Genomic DNA, 16,620 nt, shown 5'->3' on the forward strand with positions numbered 1-16,620 from the left:
TTAATATTTTTATCCCAGCATGATGTATGTATCTTGACTTTGTGGTATTTTTAGCCTTATAACATTTTTAAATCTTTATGTACATTTTTGGGGTAACATTTGGATTTTTTTTTTAAAAGATTTTATTTATTCACTTGACACAGAGAGAGAGATCACAAATAGGCAGAGAGGCAGGCAGAGAGAGAGAGGGAAGCAGGCTCCCCGCTGAGCAGAGAGCCCGATGCGGGGCTCGATCCCAGGACCCTGAGATCATGACCTGAGCCGAAGGCAGAGGCCCAACCCACTGAGCCACCCAGGCGCCCCACATTTGGATTTTATATCTGAGATTGCAAAAAACAAAAACAAAAAGTAATTTTTTCTTCATACATTTTAGTTTCTTTTTTATTTTATTTTACTTTACTTTTTTAAAGATTTTTTAATTTTTAAGGAATCTCTACCCGCAACGTGGGCCTCAAACTCACAACCTCCCGATCAGTAATCACATGCTCCACCGACTGAGCCAGCCAGGCACCCCTAGTTTCTTTTTTAATTTGGAGCCACCTAGAATTTATTTTGGCTTAAAAAATAAATTCAGCTTTATTTGTTTCTCTATTGTCTGGTTACTTTTCCTAACATCAGTCAACTGAACAGTACATCTCTCCCTTCCCCCTGCCATTCGAAATGCAACTGTACCTTGTGCCAACCCTCCATATGTACTTGGTTCTATTTCTAACCTCTCTGTTTTCTTTTATTGATTTGTTTGGCTTTATACCAGTAGTATCTTGCTATATAAAGTCTGCAATCTTTCATATGTCTTAATATCTGGTAGGTCTATTTCCCTATCTTCAATTTTTTTCAGATTTTCCTGATTGTTCACTGCTGTTTAAATTCTTCTGACTGAATCCCCCTCTCTCCCCACCACCGCCAATACAGTTGTTATTTGATCAGGATTGCATTAAATTTGTAAATGAAGTCAGGGAGGATATACATCTTTGTAACACTGAGACTTTTTCAAGAATGAGCTACACTTGCCGTTAAGGCTCCGTTTAAACTACAAGGTGGTCATCAAGAACATGGACAAACATATAGATTAAGCGGTTCATTTAGGTTACATTGCAATGCATGGCATAGTCATTGTGTTACAGCTTATTAGAATGAGATGCATAACACTTTGTTTCCATTGATCCCAGCCATGATCAGATGATTTGTGCCTCTGATTTCTGCTTGAATAAAACAGCATCCTGGGACACCTGGGTGGCTTAGTCAGTTAAGCGTCTGCCTTTCAGGTCATGATCCCAGGTTTCTGGGATCGAGTCCTGCATCAGGCTCCCTGTTCAATGGGGGTTCTGCTTCTCCCTCTGCCTGACACTCCCCCTGCTTGTGCTCTCTCTCTCTAACAAATAATCAATAAAATCTTTAAAAAAAATTCTTTTTTAAACTCTGCATCTTTAGCATATCCTAGAAGAATTCATCGAAAGGGCTCTGTTCATTAAAAAGAAAATCTTAGCATTAGCCCTGTTTCCAGATTTTATGGCCGTTTTGTATATTGCACCTAAGTAAAATGCTGGGCTGTAGGGGGAGGTGCCAATCTAGGGACACAAGTTGTACTCGCCCCCGCACTGCCCCTGGAAGAAAGTCACATGAGCCAGGCTGCTTTTTTCCTGTGCCCCTTCCCCTCATTTTGCTTTTTGCTTAATTTGATTTTGAAAGTCTGCCTTTGTAATGAATGCTCTCTCTCTCAGAGGGTACAACCTAATTGCTTAATTATAATAATTATGTTAATTATATACAAAGTACAGGTAGTATACTTCGAAACTTGACCTACCATGCCAATAACGTACAGTGCCAGCTCACTACACTAATTTGGCTCTTTGTTCTAAAAAGTGATATAAACTGAGGCACCAGGTCACAATCAGCCCCTGCTGAGTACTGACTGGTGGGATTTGATCCTGACCCAGCTGGGATCCTCAGTGGGTGGGGCAAGAGGCTGCTGACGCTCTTGAAATCGTCATTTTGAATGTGTTCTGTGTAGTACATGGCCTGCGCTTGCTTGTATTTTTCCAGTTAATATCTAATAGGTTCAAGTTCAGTAGACTGAATATGAAACACAGAAATTCACCAACAACCTACAGACACGGACATGTGACACCTGTGTGATCTGCGCCGTGTTTTTGCTGGAAGGTGTTTGTGGGGGTCTGGGGAGCCCCGAGGTGGCCCTGTCTCAGCTGTTCCTTCTGCTCATTTCCTTTCTCTTGGCCGCAGACCCTGGCACTGTTTTGGGGGTGGGGGGGTTGGTACCTTCAAGCAGACAAGAAGCGGAAGAGGATTTGGCTTTGTCCCCTTTTTCTGCGGCTGCAGCTGCAGGTTCTCAGGACCCTGAGGACGTGCCTGGCTGGGAAGACCAAGGAGGGCCCCCGCTGACCCAAGGAAATTGGGTTATGTGCTGTTTGGGTCTGACTAATACAAACTCTCATACTTTTCACTTTTTCCGTGTCCTTTCTAGCCAAAGCAGAGAAGTGTTTCCATGCCCATGGCAAGCCAAGAGATGACTGCACTGGGCAAGTCCGCCTCTGAGCCATGAGCGGATGCTCAGAACCCTGGGCGCAGTGGGGAGGCAGCCTCCAGCCTGCACTTGTCAGGGCCTGGTTGTGTTCTGGGCACCAGAGGCCAGCTTGTTTTGGAGCCGAGGCACTCAGAACTGGAAGGGGCTGCTGAGCCCATCTGTGCCTAGGAGTAGTCTCAAGACAGACAGAGAAAGCTTTGTGCTTAGGCCCTGCAGCCAGACAGGCTTGATTCCAGGCCCAGCCCGGCCACTCGGCAGCGGTGTGACCTTGGCATGTTGTTTTATCTCCCTGGGCCTCAGTTTCCACTACTGTACCAGCAGGCTCAAGGGAGCACCTATTTGGCAGGACTACTTGAAGCTGGAAATAAGCACCTAACATAGCACCCAGCTCACAGTAGGCCCCCAGGGAGCAGTCAGCTTCGACTTATTACAGCAAAAGAGCCCTCCTAATTCCTTACACTCAGCAGCAGCTGTGACGGGGGTGGGGGTGAGGGGTGGCAGGGTTCCGTACTTCTCAGGCTGGGTAAACTGATACGCGGCTGGAAACTGAGCTATCCCACCACACGTCCCTAGCATGGCCCGCCTTCAGAATCCCTCCATCCCTGGATGACCCCTGAGCCAAGCGAAGTGTGGAAAATGGGACCTGAGGATCTTGATTAGACCAGGAATCTAACTGAACAGAGACCATCTGGGGAATGCATTCTCCCTCTTTCTTGATGAGACCACTGGCGTCATAAGGCTGGGAGGCCATCAGCGCACCCCAAGAAATTGGGCTGTGGTGGCAGATCTAAGTGGAAGCCCAAGGTGGGCTTCCCAGGAGGCCCTTACCCTGTGCTCCACTCCTTGGTGTGGAATTTGATCTAGAGCCTTCAGGGCATGTGGGCCTGTGTTGCAAGGTGGTGGTTTCTATAGTAACAACGAAGGCTCCAGCTGAGTCCAGTTGGCTCTGCTGATGGAGAAGCAATACAGAGGCCAAATCCCAGACTCGCCATGAGGCTCCTTGGGAACGGGGTCAGGGGAGATGGCCTCCGAGATCCCGTCTGGTGCTTGGTCCCGTGATTTCACCAGCTCACCATTGTGCATCTCTATAAAGCAGTGGCTCAGCCTTGCTAGGCTGAACACCAGGAGAGCTTTAAGAACTCCTGACCCTAGTCTCCCACCTGTAGAGAGTCTGATTGAATTGGTCTTGCGTAGGGCCTGGACATTGGGATTTTTAAAATCTTCGGATTCTTCAGATTCTAACGTGCAGCCAAGGTGAAGAACGACTAGTAAAAAGGCAGGAGAGCAAAAAAAAATTAATAATTATAATTTATGTGCCAGATAGTGTGCTAAGCACGTTATTTACATCGTCTCCTTTAATCCTCACAATAATCCCCATTTTCCAGATGGAGAAGCACACTCAGAATGGGTAAGTGTCTTCCCAAGGCCAGAGAGCAGTAAACACCAGCCTTCTACCCCAGAGCCCTCAGATTTCAAAGGCCTGGCTGGTAACCCTTACGTAACTGCTTTGGAGACTATGAAAAAGGGGACATGGGGACATGTCTGGGGCAGGCCCCTGAGGGACCCTTGATGCCCAGGCGAGGTTTCCTGTATCCAAGATGAGATCCCCAGCCCCGTGCCAGCCCTAGCATCTTGTCTGGTTGGATAGGAGGGCAGGCAGGCCAGAGGGAGTTGGCTGCCTCCCCGGAACCCAGCGGCTTGCTTGTGGGGAGGCCCAGTGGGACCCGCCTTTTCATTTGGGAGAGGTGGAACCTGACACTTTGCCCTCAGAGCTGGTGAATCATGTGCTCCGTTTCCCAGCCTTCCTGATGAATGGCAGTCTTTCAACTTGGGACTGCAGCATCAGATGAGGCTTTGTTCCCAGGGGAGAGGGGAGTGGTTGGAAATCACATTTTGTTCGCCAGGTGTTTGGGGTTTAGAGCAGACTCAGGAAAAAAGTCAGGAGCCGTCCATAAAATAGGACCAGGGCCTTTTTATTTGCAGTTGCATTGAACTTGAGTGAAAGGCCAGCCCAGCAGGTACCTGTTTTACTGGCAGTAAAAGGAAATTAGGCAGGAGTTATTTAAAAGGAGTGTGAGTTGTTTAAATCTACAATTTAGAGGTGCATGGATGCTTTAAAAGAAAGTTTACAGGGCTTGGGGATTTGGGTTGAACTGTTTTTGATAAAAAACGATGTGGAAAATATTTTCCTTTCTTATTTTAAACCTTCCCCTTTGCTGTTTGTTTCCTAAATTAGCAGTCAAGAAGAAGTAAGCAAATCTAGCTGGAAAAAAACTGAAGCCAGTCAGGCAAGATTCAAAGTTTAACGGAAGTGACGGACTGAAAATAAAATTCTCCAAGATGAGACATAATCCTTCCCATTTTATAGAGCAGAGTCATTATTTCAGCTTATACAATTTCAGATGTAATTGACCTTGTTGGATATGGAAGTGCTTCCCAAAAGGAAAGACCGGGGAGGAGGCCGTCATCTAAACATCTAAGCCTTGGCCGAGAGCTCTTGGAGGAGGCTGGAGGGCTGTGGGAGGCCCAGCAGGCTGTCACTCCCCATCTCCCTACCCTCCTTCCTTGCCAGGGCAACTCAAGAGACCCTTAAATTGTGGTCCAGCTGGAACCCCCCAATCTGAAACCCTGACCACAGCCCTGCCTGCTGGGGAAGGCAGGGGATGCCTCACCTGACTGGAGGTTCAAGTTGCTGGGCCGGATGCTAGGGATCATCCTGGTATCTTGGAATGGATGGCTGCCACCAAACTCTTGTCATTGCCATTGGTGGCTCATTTTTTGGTTTTGTTTTTTGATTTTTTAAAAAAGTTTTTTTTATTTGACAGAGAGAGAGAGGTCGCAAGTAGACAGATAGGCAGGCAGAGAGAGAGGGGGAAGCAGGCTCCCCACTGAGCAGAGAGCCTGATGTGGGGCTCAACCCCAGGACCCTGGGATCATGACCTGAGCGGAAGGCAGATTCTTAATCGACTGAGCCACCCAGGTGACCTTGTTTCTCACTTTTGGAGAATGGTTTTCTATTCATTGCAACGACTGAAGGACTGACATCTCTGTATTTTTGGTTATTAGAGAAGATAGTCAACTCAAACCAGTTTAAGCAAAAAAAAAAAAAAAAAAGATGGAACAGAGAGGTAGCAGGTAGACAGGTAGGTAGGTAGGAAGGTAGATAGGCAGGAAGATATAAACAGATACAAAAAACCCCCACAAAACCCAAGATGAACTGGGATCAGATATGATAGCCCCAGGGAACCCTAAGTAATATCACTCTAGCTCTTTCTTTCTGTCTTTTGGCTCTGATTGTTTCTTCTTGGCTTCATTCTCCAGACAAAATTTCTCTGTGTAATAGGTAAGAGGACTCGCCTTCCATGTTTAGCAGTGATGACAAAATGAGCTCATCTTATAGCTCAGTCTCAGCGTGGATTCCAATTGGCCCAGGTTGAGTCAAATGACAATGGCTTCACCAGACTCTGTAAGAGATCAGCCTAGCCTGGGCCTTGTGCCCACCCTGGTGGTGGTGGTCCAGATGGGACAGGAGGACAGTGACTAACAGTCCTGCCAGGAGACATGAGTGGGAAGGAGATCCCCAAGGCAAGCAGAAACTACACTGCCACCAACTTGGTCCACATCCATTCCAAGGAATGTGTTAGTGAAGTACGCATGCACGGGAGGGGAAGGGAACAAGTAGGGTCACGACCGTTCATTGCTCACGGATTCATTAGCCATGGATTTTGAATCCTACCAACAGGCACTGTTCCCGGGTTTGGGATCCAGCATTAAATAAAACAGACGATCCCTGCCCTGGTGATTCTCTTATTCTTGTGGGGAGAAGCAGTCAGAAAGATAAAATAAGCAAAATATACCTAGAACATCAGATGACAGTAAGTGCTAGAAGGAAATTGAGGACAAGGCAGGAGGATAGGGAATGTGGGGCTAGGGTCATAGTGTTACAGGTAGGGGGGCGGTTAGGGAAGGCTCACAAGAGAAATGAGGTTTGAGCAGAGCCTTGCAGTGGGGTGAAGGAGGGAGCCGTGCAGACATCTGAAAGAGCCTTCCAGAAAGGAGAAGGAACGAAGGGTTGAGGGGAAGGGGTCCAGCAGGCTCAAGGAGCATAAGGAGGCTGGTGTGTCCAGACCAGAGCCAGGGAGGGAGCAACACCAGAACCTGAGCCCCTGAGGGAACTGGGCCCCCGCTCATAGTGTCCTTGGCCACCATGAGCTCTGCCGGGGCCTGTGCGGAGGGAGAGGGAGAGGGGAAGCCCCTGAAGATCATGTGACCTGTCAGAGGATTCCTTTTTGTTCACTGTGGTTTTCTCCCCTGTTGATTATAGGTAAGTTGAGAGCAGGGACATTATTTAGGTATTCATTCATTCTCTCTCGTTCATTCCTTTATTCTGCAAACATCCATTCAGTACATACTATATGCTGGGTGCTAGGAGCTCTTTTTTACCATCTAGTAAATAAGAAAGAGCAGAAAAGCACAGATGTCTGTGAATTCCACAAGCAGCTCCAAGCGCCCTCATCCCCTCCAGAAAGGGCAGCAGGACAAATCCCGTAGAGTAACTCCACCTGGCTCCAAGCCCAGGATCTGGGGTCTCCCAGGCTGATCCCGATATAGCTCCTCACGGTCCCGCAGCTTAGAGCCAAAAGATGCATTGACCCCTCGCCAGCGTGCTTAGTAAGCAGTATGAGTGGGAAAACTGGGGAGAAGGGGAATAGCATTCCCTGGTCCCCAGTCTGTGGCACGTGCCCCATCTCTGGACTCCTGTTCCAGCTAGAGTTCGGGTGGGACCGGCTTCCATGGCCACTTCTCCAGCTACCCATGATCTGAGGTTGAGGGTGAGGGTTTCTTCCTGATCTTGCGTGGCCATGTCCAGCATGGGACGGGGGAGCTGTGAGGGGTGATCTAGGTTCCCAGATTTCTGGGATCTATAGTGCTTTTATTTCCATCTTCCCAGCCTCTTGCACGGTGTCTGCACACACTAGACTTGGAGGAAATATTTGTTGATTCAGCACCAGTGGTGAGCCCATAGGACACCGCTGTGGATACGCAAGGCAGTGGTCTCGGTCCGGCTATGGGAGCATCAGGGAGGACGTCACGGGCGACCCCTGCATGTGTTCCTGGGAGGACCAGGAGGCTGGGACTGCCCACCTCTGCAACAGGCAATGCAGGAGAAGCAGCAGCCTTGGTCTTCAGTGCCGAATTTGTTTTGAGATGTTGAGTTTGCAGAACCCAGGGGAGAATCAAAGTCCTGAAAGTCTCAAGATCAAAGAACAGGGCCAAAGGGGAAGGACCGTTCAAGAGCTGGGAGGAAATGAGCTGCAGTGTGGGCATGTGAACAGGTAGAAGAGCTCTGTGTCCGTTCAGGGAGAGGCCAGGGAGTCGCCAGGGAGACAGGAAGTTACAGTCCTTCCTCCGTGTCCCCTCCACTTGGCTGACTCAGGGCCGGCTGGGCTTTTAGCTGTGGGCCCCAGAGATGTGGGTCAATGTGAAAGCAAGGCTAAGACCTCTGGGAGGGGGAAGGGAATGTGTCTCCCCAGCACCCGTCTTCACACATGAAGAAGGTGGTTCATAGGGGAAGGGTCTGACCTTGGAGGACCGTTGGAACGTCACCCAGGCTATGGGTCTGCAGAAGGGAGCAGATGCTTTTGAACAGCGTCTTTGAGGATGTCTAGTGCAGTCTGGAGGCCCTGGAGGGGACTTCTCTGGTGCACCTTGGCCCAGCCCTCTGTCTTCCACAATGTTCTCTACAGCCCTGAGAAAGCTTCGCCTGGGGCCTTGAGGCTCAGGAAGGCAGCAGGCTGGGGTGGGAATGAATTCAAGCATTCTTTTTTTTTTTTTTTTTTAAGATTTTATTTATTTATCTGACAGACAGAGATCACAAGTAGGCAGAGAGGCAGGTGGAGAGAGAGGGAGAAGCAGGCTCCCTGCTGAGCAGAGAGCCTGATGCGGGGCTCGATCCCAGGACCCCGAGATCATGACCTGAGCCGAAGGCAGACGCTTAACCCACTGAGCCACCCAGGCGCCCCGAATTCGAGCATTCTTAAACAAATGAATGAATGATCAGATAGGCCTTGGAACTTGCCGAGGGGTGTCCCAAGTCCTGGTAGATGCACAGCTCTCAATCCATGTTTCCTGGGTGATGGGTGAGTGTAGGATGAGGACTCAGAGGTTTCCTGAGCCCACAGTGTGGCCAGAAGTCCTAAATAAGTAAACAGTTATTTCCCACAGTTGCCTCGCAGGATAATAATTCAGTGGCATATTCTCTGTTTGGGAGCTTCTGCAGTTTTTCTTTTATTTTACCTCAGACATCAACTGGAGGCTGCCTTCCATTTCTCTGACCTGGGCTGGGAGGAATTGCGGAGGTGGAGTTAGCATCCATCCTTCTCCCAGGTGGGAAGGACCCAGAGGACCTCTCATGCTCACTCTCATAGTTGGACAGCTTAGGTCCTTCTAGCAATCCAGGGTTCAGGTCAAAACAGACTTCCTCTCCTTCTCCCTCCCTCCTTCCTTCCTTCCCTCCTTCTGTCCTTCCTGAAATGGATTTCGAGCCCATGGGGGCTGTGCCTGGTAGACACAAGGAAAGCTCTCTCACCAGCTCCGACCTGAGGAGCTCAGGGGCTGGCTCCTAGCACAGGATGCCCCTGGAGGCTGGAACTCGACAGATGGGCATCCTTGAAGGAGCTACTTGCCCCCTGGAGCCTTCTGCATTCTGGTCTGGTGAGGTCCGGGGCTAGGCTTTCGTGGAGGCCCTGAGCTGCTGTGGATGTCGCCCAGCATCACCCAGCACGTCGGTCTCCTTTCCCCAGGTCTGGCTGCCTTCCAGGGACCATCACTCTGGGGCAAGGCCTGTGATGGGGTCCTCATGCAGAGTTCTGGGTCTGAACAGTCCTTGCCCACCTTCCCGCTGTCTCTGGGGGCCCACAGGTCCGCCTGGGCTGCTGGGCAGGTGGAAGGGTTGCAGTCGGGATACGCTCACCGTTGATGCTATTTCGAGGCACTCTGGGGGAACATCCGACCAGCAGTTCGGTTCAAATAATGAGATGTCAAGATCCATCTGTCTCTCCATTCATCTCAGATGTGTCCTTCCCCAGGGTCTTTCATGGGGGGGCTTTGGGAGCACAGAGTGGGGTGTGGCTAAGAGGAGAGGGGCTGGGCCATGGGCAGTGTCATCCCTCACTCCCTGGCACTTAGCAGCAGTGAGCCAGCCGCTCTGACATGGGGCGAGGTCAGCAGCAAGCACCATCCCCGAGAGAGGCATCACTGACCACATTCATGTTCTGACAGCTCTAACACGAGCCACGAGGGGCCTGCGTGTCCTCACAGGTGGCTCTCTAAACTCTAAACTCTAAACACAGCAGCTCGTCTAAACTCTTGGTGTCGCACTGCATGCCCAGTGTGGTGTCAGGCCCAAGTTCATCCCTAGGATGCTCTATGTTGCTTGGCGACCAACAGCTTGGCTGGTGGTCCCCTCAGGACACTTCATATTGGGGGTCACCTTCTCCAAATCCAACAAAGACCACTGACCTTCAGGAAACCTTCAGTTTCCCTATCTGTACAAGGGGGGGGGCGGGGAATAACAGTCTCCTGCTCACAGAGTTGGGATAAGGTACAAATGAGGTAACACTGCTGGCCCCACACAGTGGCTGCTTTATCCTCCTGCCTGTCACCCCTCTGATGCTGACCTTTGTCTCAGGTGACAGGAACACCTTCCAGAGGCTTCGATGAGAAGGCATACCTGGCAGCCAAGCAGCTGAAGCCCGGTGAGGACCCTTACAGGCAACATGCCTTCAACCAGCTGGAGAGTGACAAGCTGAGCCCCGACCGAGCCATCCGGGACACCCGCCATTACAGGTACAGCCTCCCTTGTGCCCTGGAGGGAAGGGCCGGCACCTGTCAGCTCACTTCTGTTCCTCACATGGACTGAGGAAATGAGAAAGATTTCCTCAGGCTCTGTCTGGTTGTTGAGACCTCAAACCCTCACCCTCAGTTGTTCTCTTGTCTCCTCTGTTTCATTGACCTCCGAAGGGCCTGAGATGGCCAAGGAGACTCGGTGGGCGCCGGTGTGGCCCCTCAGCACCTCTTTCTGGAGTCCCAGCGAGAGTGAGCTGCCAGGGGACCACAGGGAGGTCGGAGCGGGTGGGTGGGCCTGCCGATGATGCCTGAGGTGAAGAGGGGCCACTGACCCTGCCCACACTGTGCAAGGGATTCTGGGCATCAGAATCCCTGTCCTTCTCCTCTTCCTGCCCTGTGGCCCCCATTTCCTCAGCAGTTCCCAGAAACACTTCCCAGCCTTGCTCTTGGTTCCCCCAGGGTGGTAGGTGGGAGGGGCCCCAAAGCAGGACCAAGGACACCTTCCACGATGATCCCCACTCTGACTCTACTTGGTGTGAGTGACTGATTTTGGGCAAGCCATCCATGCCCCCTCCTTGGTTCAGGCCCGTGATGTGTCCTGTCTAGATTATAGTTACCATCTCCAGTGCCCTCTTCCTACCCTCACCCCTGGGAACAGTCTGAGGTCCTTACCCTGAAGCGCAAGCCACCTCTCCCGGCCCTGAGCCACTGCTCCTTTTCACCTAGGACTCGATGCTCCCACAGTCCTCTACCCTCCTGTCTCCCCTCGTCTACGCACACAGTATCCCCCACCCAAACCCTCACCCCCCACCTGCATTTTCACAATTCCCCTCAGTGACCTCTCGTCTGGGGAAGGTTCCTTGCCAACCCAGACTGGTTTGGAGGCTTCCTCTGTGCTCTGTGCACACAGGGTTGTTGAAGCAGACTCAGCCACGTTCCTGCAGTATTGAGTGACCAACGAGGGCTGTGTTGGACCCAGCTGTGTACCTAGCACCAGGCTGGTCCTGGTCTAAGGGTAGGTGGGGATGATGCAGGTCAAGATTGCTTTTCCTTCTGAAGCGGCGACTCCGCAGCACAAAAGGGGTGTGAGAGATAAGGGTGCAGAAGGGGACATGCTTCTAGCACCTTGGAAGGGAGCTTGAAATCCAGTGGACTTGGCAGCCTTCCGGGTGAGATGGACATGGAGTTGGGGGAGCCCCAGACTGTCCTAACTGTCCTGACACTCAGCACTGCCAGCCTCCAGAAACTCATGCTACCAAGTATGACAATAATCCTACCACTCAGAAAGCACCCCCCGCCCCAGGTCCAATGGCCCGCTCAGATCTCAGAAGTTCTTTCTCGGTCAGTCCTGGTGCAGAGTCCACCTGCACTGTGGAGCCTACAAGACTATGTCCACACAGCCCTACTTGAGGACTTTTCCTGGCAACCCTGGCCATGGCCAACCTTGACCCCAAGGCCTGGAGATCCTACGGACCCAAATCTGAACAGATACAGGGTTAGCCTGGATCACCTCTGCCCTCCCTCCCACCAAGCCCCCCTCATACCTTCTCAGGTGTTCACTGAAGAACTTAAAGGAAGAATTCCTCTTGGGCTGACACAGGCGTTAAAATGAGACTCCGGATCCAAAGCAGGGGTGTTGAGGCCAGCCTCCCTTCCTGCTCCCGTGTGGCTGCCAGCCCTCCCAGAAGCCTGAGGTGGATGGGGTGGGGTGGGGGTACGCGCGCCCGCGCATGCGTGTGGAGGTGGAGCAACGGACGGAGGTGCGGGCTCTCACTTGCTGGGGTGAGCCTTGCTCTTCTCCTTGGCCCTCCAGACTGCAGCTTCTGCTGGTCTCTAAATCGTCAGGCTAGTTCCTAGTCCAGCCCTCAGTCTAGGGGGCCCCCCTCAAGGGGAACAGAGAGACCAGGCAAGACAGACCTTCTAGCATCACAAAGAAAAAACCCCACCAGCCCCAAACTTGAAAAACAGGCCTGGGGCAAACCTCTTCGGAGGCTCTTGGCTCCTGGGACCAGGATAAATTCCCATCATCACAGTTGTAAATCCCAGAGAAATGCAGAGCGGAGAGAGTTGGAGGAGGCCGGTAGGGAGGACGTCAACTCTCCGGATGGGGGATGGGGGATGGGGTACAGGTAGGTTGGCCCCTTTCAGGTGAAGAATGGGCATCACTATCCAGATTCTCTCCTTCCTGGGCACCAGATGGTTGGGGTAATAGTCACTGTCCCTAGAGGTCAGTGTTGGGGGGCCTGGAAGGCAGGAGGTGGCTGCTTCTCCCCGCACTCCCCATCTCAGCAGGCGCCGCCCCCCTCCCCAGTCTACACGCCTCTGGGAGGATGCACTTGGGAAGCCTGTTTTCTTAGGGGGCAGAGGTGAATTTCCCTACCCCTCCACCCACCCCTACTCCCTACACCTCCTCTCAGGGAGAGCGTTTTCTAAAGCCTCTCAGGATTCCTCCCATGGGGGTCCCCGGATGGTGGGACTCCTGCCTTACTGACCCAGTCTGCTCTGCCGGGCAGGAAATGGGCCTGGGAATTCAGCTGTAAGCTGCTGTCGGGGCGTGAATGCCGGAATGAAAAAACTGTCCCTGCTGGAAGAGTCGGAGAGCAATTGTAATAAAGAAGATTGTCATGAAAACCAGCTGCCTTCCCGCCGGCCCCAGGAACACGCATAAAAGCATCCGCGGAAGCGACAGGGATGGAGGCTGGCAGGAATGGATTGTTTTAATTCCCTTTCCTGAGGAGGGGGAAGCCAATGGCTAAAAATGTGGTGTGAGACGGAGAAGAGGAGCACAGAGCCGCTGGGGGAGGCAGCGGGTTGGCAGGCACTGTTCAGGGTCTTCTCGAGGCTTCTGTGTGCTCCAGGAGTCTGCGGCCCCGGAGCGGTGAGGCTGCGCCCCTGGCCCGGGTCACCAGCCAGCTGTCCCTGCTGGGCAGCGAGAGGGAGGGAGTCACGGGAGGATAGGAGAGGGGCGATTCCTCTCCAGATCCTCCAAATGTCGTGAGCCAGGAGAAGAGAAAGAAGCTACAGGATGCCAGACACAAAGCAGAGGCTGTCCCCCCCCCCCACACACACACCCCGTCTCCCCCATTTTGTCTCTCTCTGGCAGGCGGGGAGATCCGGCTGCCGGCCCAGGGCTGTGTCCCCAGGCCTGGAGTGGTGCCCACACAGTCATAATGGTCAGGGCCCTTCTAAACAGTTCATTGACAGGGGCTGCGAGGTCTTTGGTAAAGATGACCAGGCCTGGGAAGCTGCCTCGGCCTGTGGCTTCCCTCCAAGGACTCCAGGCTGGATGGGCTGAGTGGGGGGAACGTGGGCGGGGAAGGGCAGCCTCACAGCCTGGCTTCAGGCTTGCCTTCTCTGTCCCACAGAGGTATTCCTGGGGGCAGCAGGCTGGACAAAGAGAAGCCTCAAGCCTGCCCTGAGGAGGCCCTCACGGTGCCCTCTGACCCCTGTGCTCCATTCTCAGTTGCCCGTCTGTAACCTACTCTGCAGACCTGCCGGCCACCAGCGTCATCATCACATTCCACAATGAGGCCCGCTCCACCCTCCTGCGCACCGTGAAGAGGTAAGCCCCATCTCGGGGACACTCATTTCGTGAGGCCTCAGGAAGATCTGCCAAGCCCCTGGGGGGAGGGGGGCGGGGGGATGGGGACATGGAGACAGGGTGCAGGGCCAGAGGGTGTGAAGCGCTCAGCCACTGGGAGGGGGAGTCCTGTCCTTCTGAGAAGCTGGAGCTGGTGAATCAGGGTCAGGGAGGCCCCAGAAATCCAGCTGGGATTATTGGAATGCGCAAGGACAAGGTCAGGTCTGCAGGACAAAGGCAGATATTCAAGGGTCAGGAGCCAAGGGAGTCAGGGATGGGCGGAAGGCCTCAGGAGGACGGATGTCAGCCCGGGAGGTGCCAGTCAACGGATTCAGAGGAAGGTCTGTGTCCTCCTTAACTTGGCCCTGCGGTCAAGTTTAACTCCTGCTCCCCCCATGTCTTTAATGAGAATAGGATTTGGATTGTTCCAGGGATTGAAGAAGTTTAGGTTCCCTTTCCCAGCGAGTAGAGGAAGAGGAAGAGGAAGGATGGTGGGAAGGAAAGCAGGCGGGCAGTCCCCGGCCCAGCTAGGGGCTGCCAACCCCTCCCCCTCCCCACCCTAGCCGGGGCTTATTAAGCAGCTACAGGTCCTGTCCTGACAATTCAACTGGGGCCGTTCCCACAAACCATCTGGCCCATCCCAGGGTCAGCAGGAAGAGCCCAAGGGGTGCACCCCTCCTCAGCCTCTCACCAGGGCCCGGGGGTTTGGCTCGTGGCTAGTATGCGGGTCCCTGAGCTGGGTGATGGGGAAGCCCTGGGGAAAGGAGAGGTAAGTGGAATGTGAACCCTAAATCCAGGCTCCTCTGTCCCCATCACTCCAGCGTCCTGAACCGAACTCCAGCCAGCCTGATCCAGGAGATCATCTTAGTGGATGACTTCAGTTCAGATCGTAAGCTTCTACCTCCTGTTATTTGCAGCCCTCCGCGCTCATTTCCCCAGAGTATGGAGCCCAGCCCTCTCAGGGCCGGGCTGGATATCATGGGCTGACCATCACGGGCTGACCTCTGCCCCCTACCCGGGATCTTTAGTCTTTTCTAGGTGCCTTCCCTGACTCTGTTCCCAGGTGCCAAGGAAGAGGAAAGAGTGGGGTTGTTTTGCCACTAATGAAAAGACTTTTTTTTTAAAGACAGAAGCAACATCAGCAGCATCCTTCGTTATTACAAATGCCCTATGCTGAGGCTTGTCACTTCAGTGTGGCTGTGGGGTGGGGGTGGGAGTGTTGGCTGGGCTCCCTACTGACCTGTTGGTGCTCTCTGCTGCCCCCTGGGGGCAATGCCATAAGGAGTCCTCAGTCTGGCCTGGGAGTGGGGCACAGCGCAATCCTTTGGCCATAGAGATGACCCTGCCCCTGCGTACCTCCCCATCTTCAGCCCTTTCCCTGGACCTACTGTGAGACACCTTCTGGGCAGTTCCAAGGGCACCAAACCTCTTGTGGTCTGACGTCCATATCTGAATGAGCTTGCTTCCTTCTCTTCACCTTCAGCTGAAGACTGTCTGCTCCTGACCAGGATCCCCAAGGTCAAGTGCCTGCGCAATGATCGGCGGGAAGGTGAGTTCTTGGACCCTGGGTGCCACTGAAGACTCATTTCGGTCTACACCTCTGCACCTCCCCATTCCCTTTTGGCACCATGTCCCACTAAGCCAGCATGCTCCTTCTGCATTCCTTGTGGCCAGGACCAAGGACTGTGGAAAGACCCTTCTGCTAGCCCGGGTCAGCCCCGGCCACGGCATGACTGTGGGCAAGTCGCTGTACTTCTGGCTGCCTGGGTTGTCTCTTCTGAGAAATGGAGTTAATAATAGACCCTTTCTGCCTTGCGTGGCTGTTGTAAGGATTAAATGAGGTAAACTATATGGAAATGCTTTGAGAAAACCAAAGAGCATCATTTTTTTTTAAGATCTTATATTTATTTATTTGACAGAGAGAGTGAGAGAGTGCGCAAGCAGGGGGAGGGGTGGAGGGAGAAGCAGATTTCCTGCTGAGCAGGGAGCCCGATGTGCAGCTCAATCCCAGGACCCTGGGATCATGACCTGAGCAGAGGGCAGACGCTGAGGCCCCCAGGTGTCCCCAGAGGGCATTATAAAGCAGATGTAGCCTCACTTCCCATCTAGGGGTGTTTTGGGGCATCAGCCACACAGCCTAGTGTTGTATGTGGCACTCTAGGAGACACAAGAGAACTACAAAACATGGCCCCTGCCCTTGGAGAACCCATCATAAGGCCAAGGAGTCAGGACCCACCTCAGGGACAGGTTGGTCATGATTATGTGCAGTAGATCAGAGACTCTAGGAGGGGGGCGTGATAGGGGAGAGGGCCTCGACTGGGTGAGGGCATGGTAGAACAGGTGAAGGGAGCAAGGTAGGGCAGTCCAGGCTTGAGGGCTCTGCAGGCACGAGCACTGGTCAGGCCCAGGTGCCCCTGTAATACTAACAGCCCTCCTCCCGAGTGCTCGCCCATAGCAGGCATCCACTCTGCCTAAGTTCTCACAGTCCCTCCTCCTAACAGTCCATTGTTCCCTTTTGCACAGAAGGGAAGTGAGACCTCAGGAGGTTCTGCCCAGGATGATCTGCCCAGGGTGAAGAGTAGAGGAGCCAGAATTCCAACCTGGAGGCGGGAGGCTACACTTAACCTCCCTCTCTTCCTCCTTGCCTGGG

General features: G+C 52.8%; 1 protein-coding gene across 1 annotated transcript in view; it reads left to right on the plus strand.

Moving 5' to 3' along the window:
- GALNT16 (polypeptide N-acetylgalactosaminyltransferase 16) overlaps nucleotides 1-16,620 on the plus strand; it is a gene marked incomplete at both ends in the record, with an annotated part of 88,103 nt that overhangs the window by 46,822 nt on the left and 24,661 nt on the right. The window contains 4 exons of the mRNA XM_080809751.1: nucleotides 10,233-10,390; nucleotides 13,854-13,952; nucleotides 14,792-14,859; nucleotides 15,454-15,519. Of these exons, the coding sequence (XP_080665877.1) occupies nucleotides 10,233-10,390; nucleotides 13,854-13,952; nucleotides 14,792-14,859; nucleotides 15,454-15,519 (391 nt within the window). The remainder of the gene's footprint in view (nucleotides 1-10,232; nucleotides 10,391-13,853; nucleotides 13,953-14,791; nucleotides 14,860-15,453; nucleotides 15,520-16,620) is intronic.

This window comes from Martes martes, assembly GCF_963455335.1.
Source record: "Martes martes genome assembly, chromosome: 7".
In the NCBI taxonomy this organism is placed as follows: domain Eukaryota; kingdom Metazoa; phylum Chordata; class Mammalia; order Carnivora; family Mustelidae; genus Martes; species Martes martes.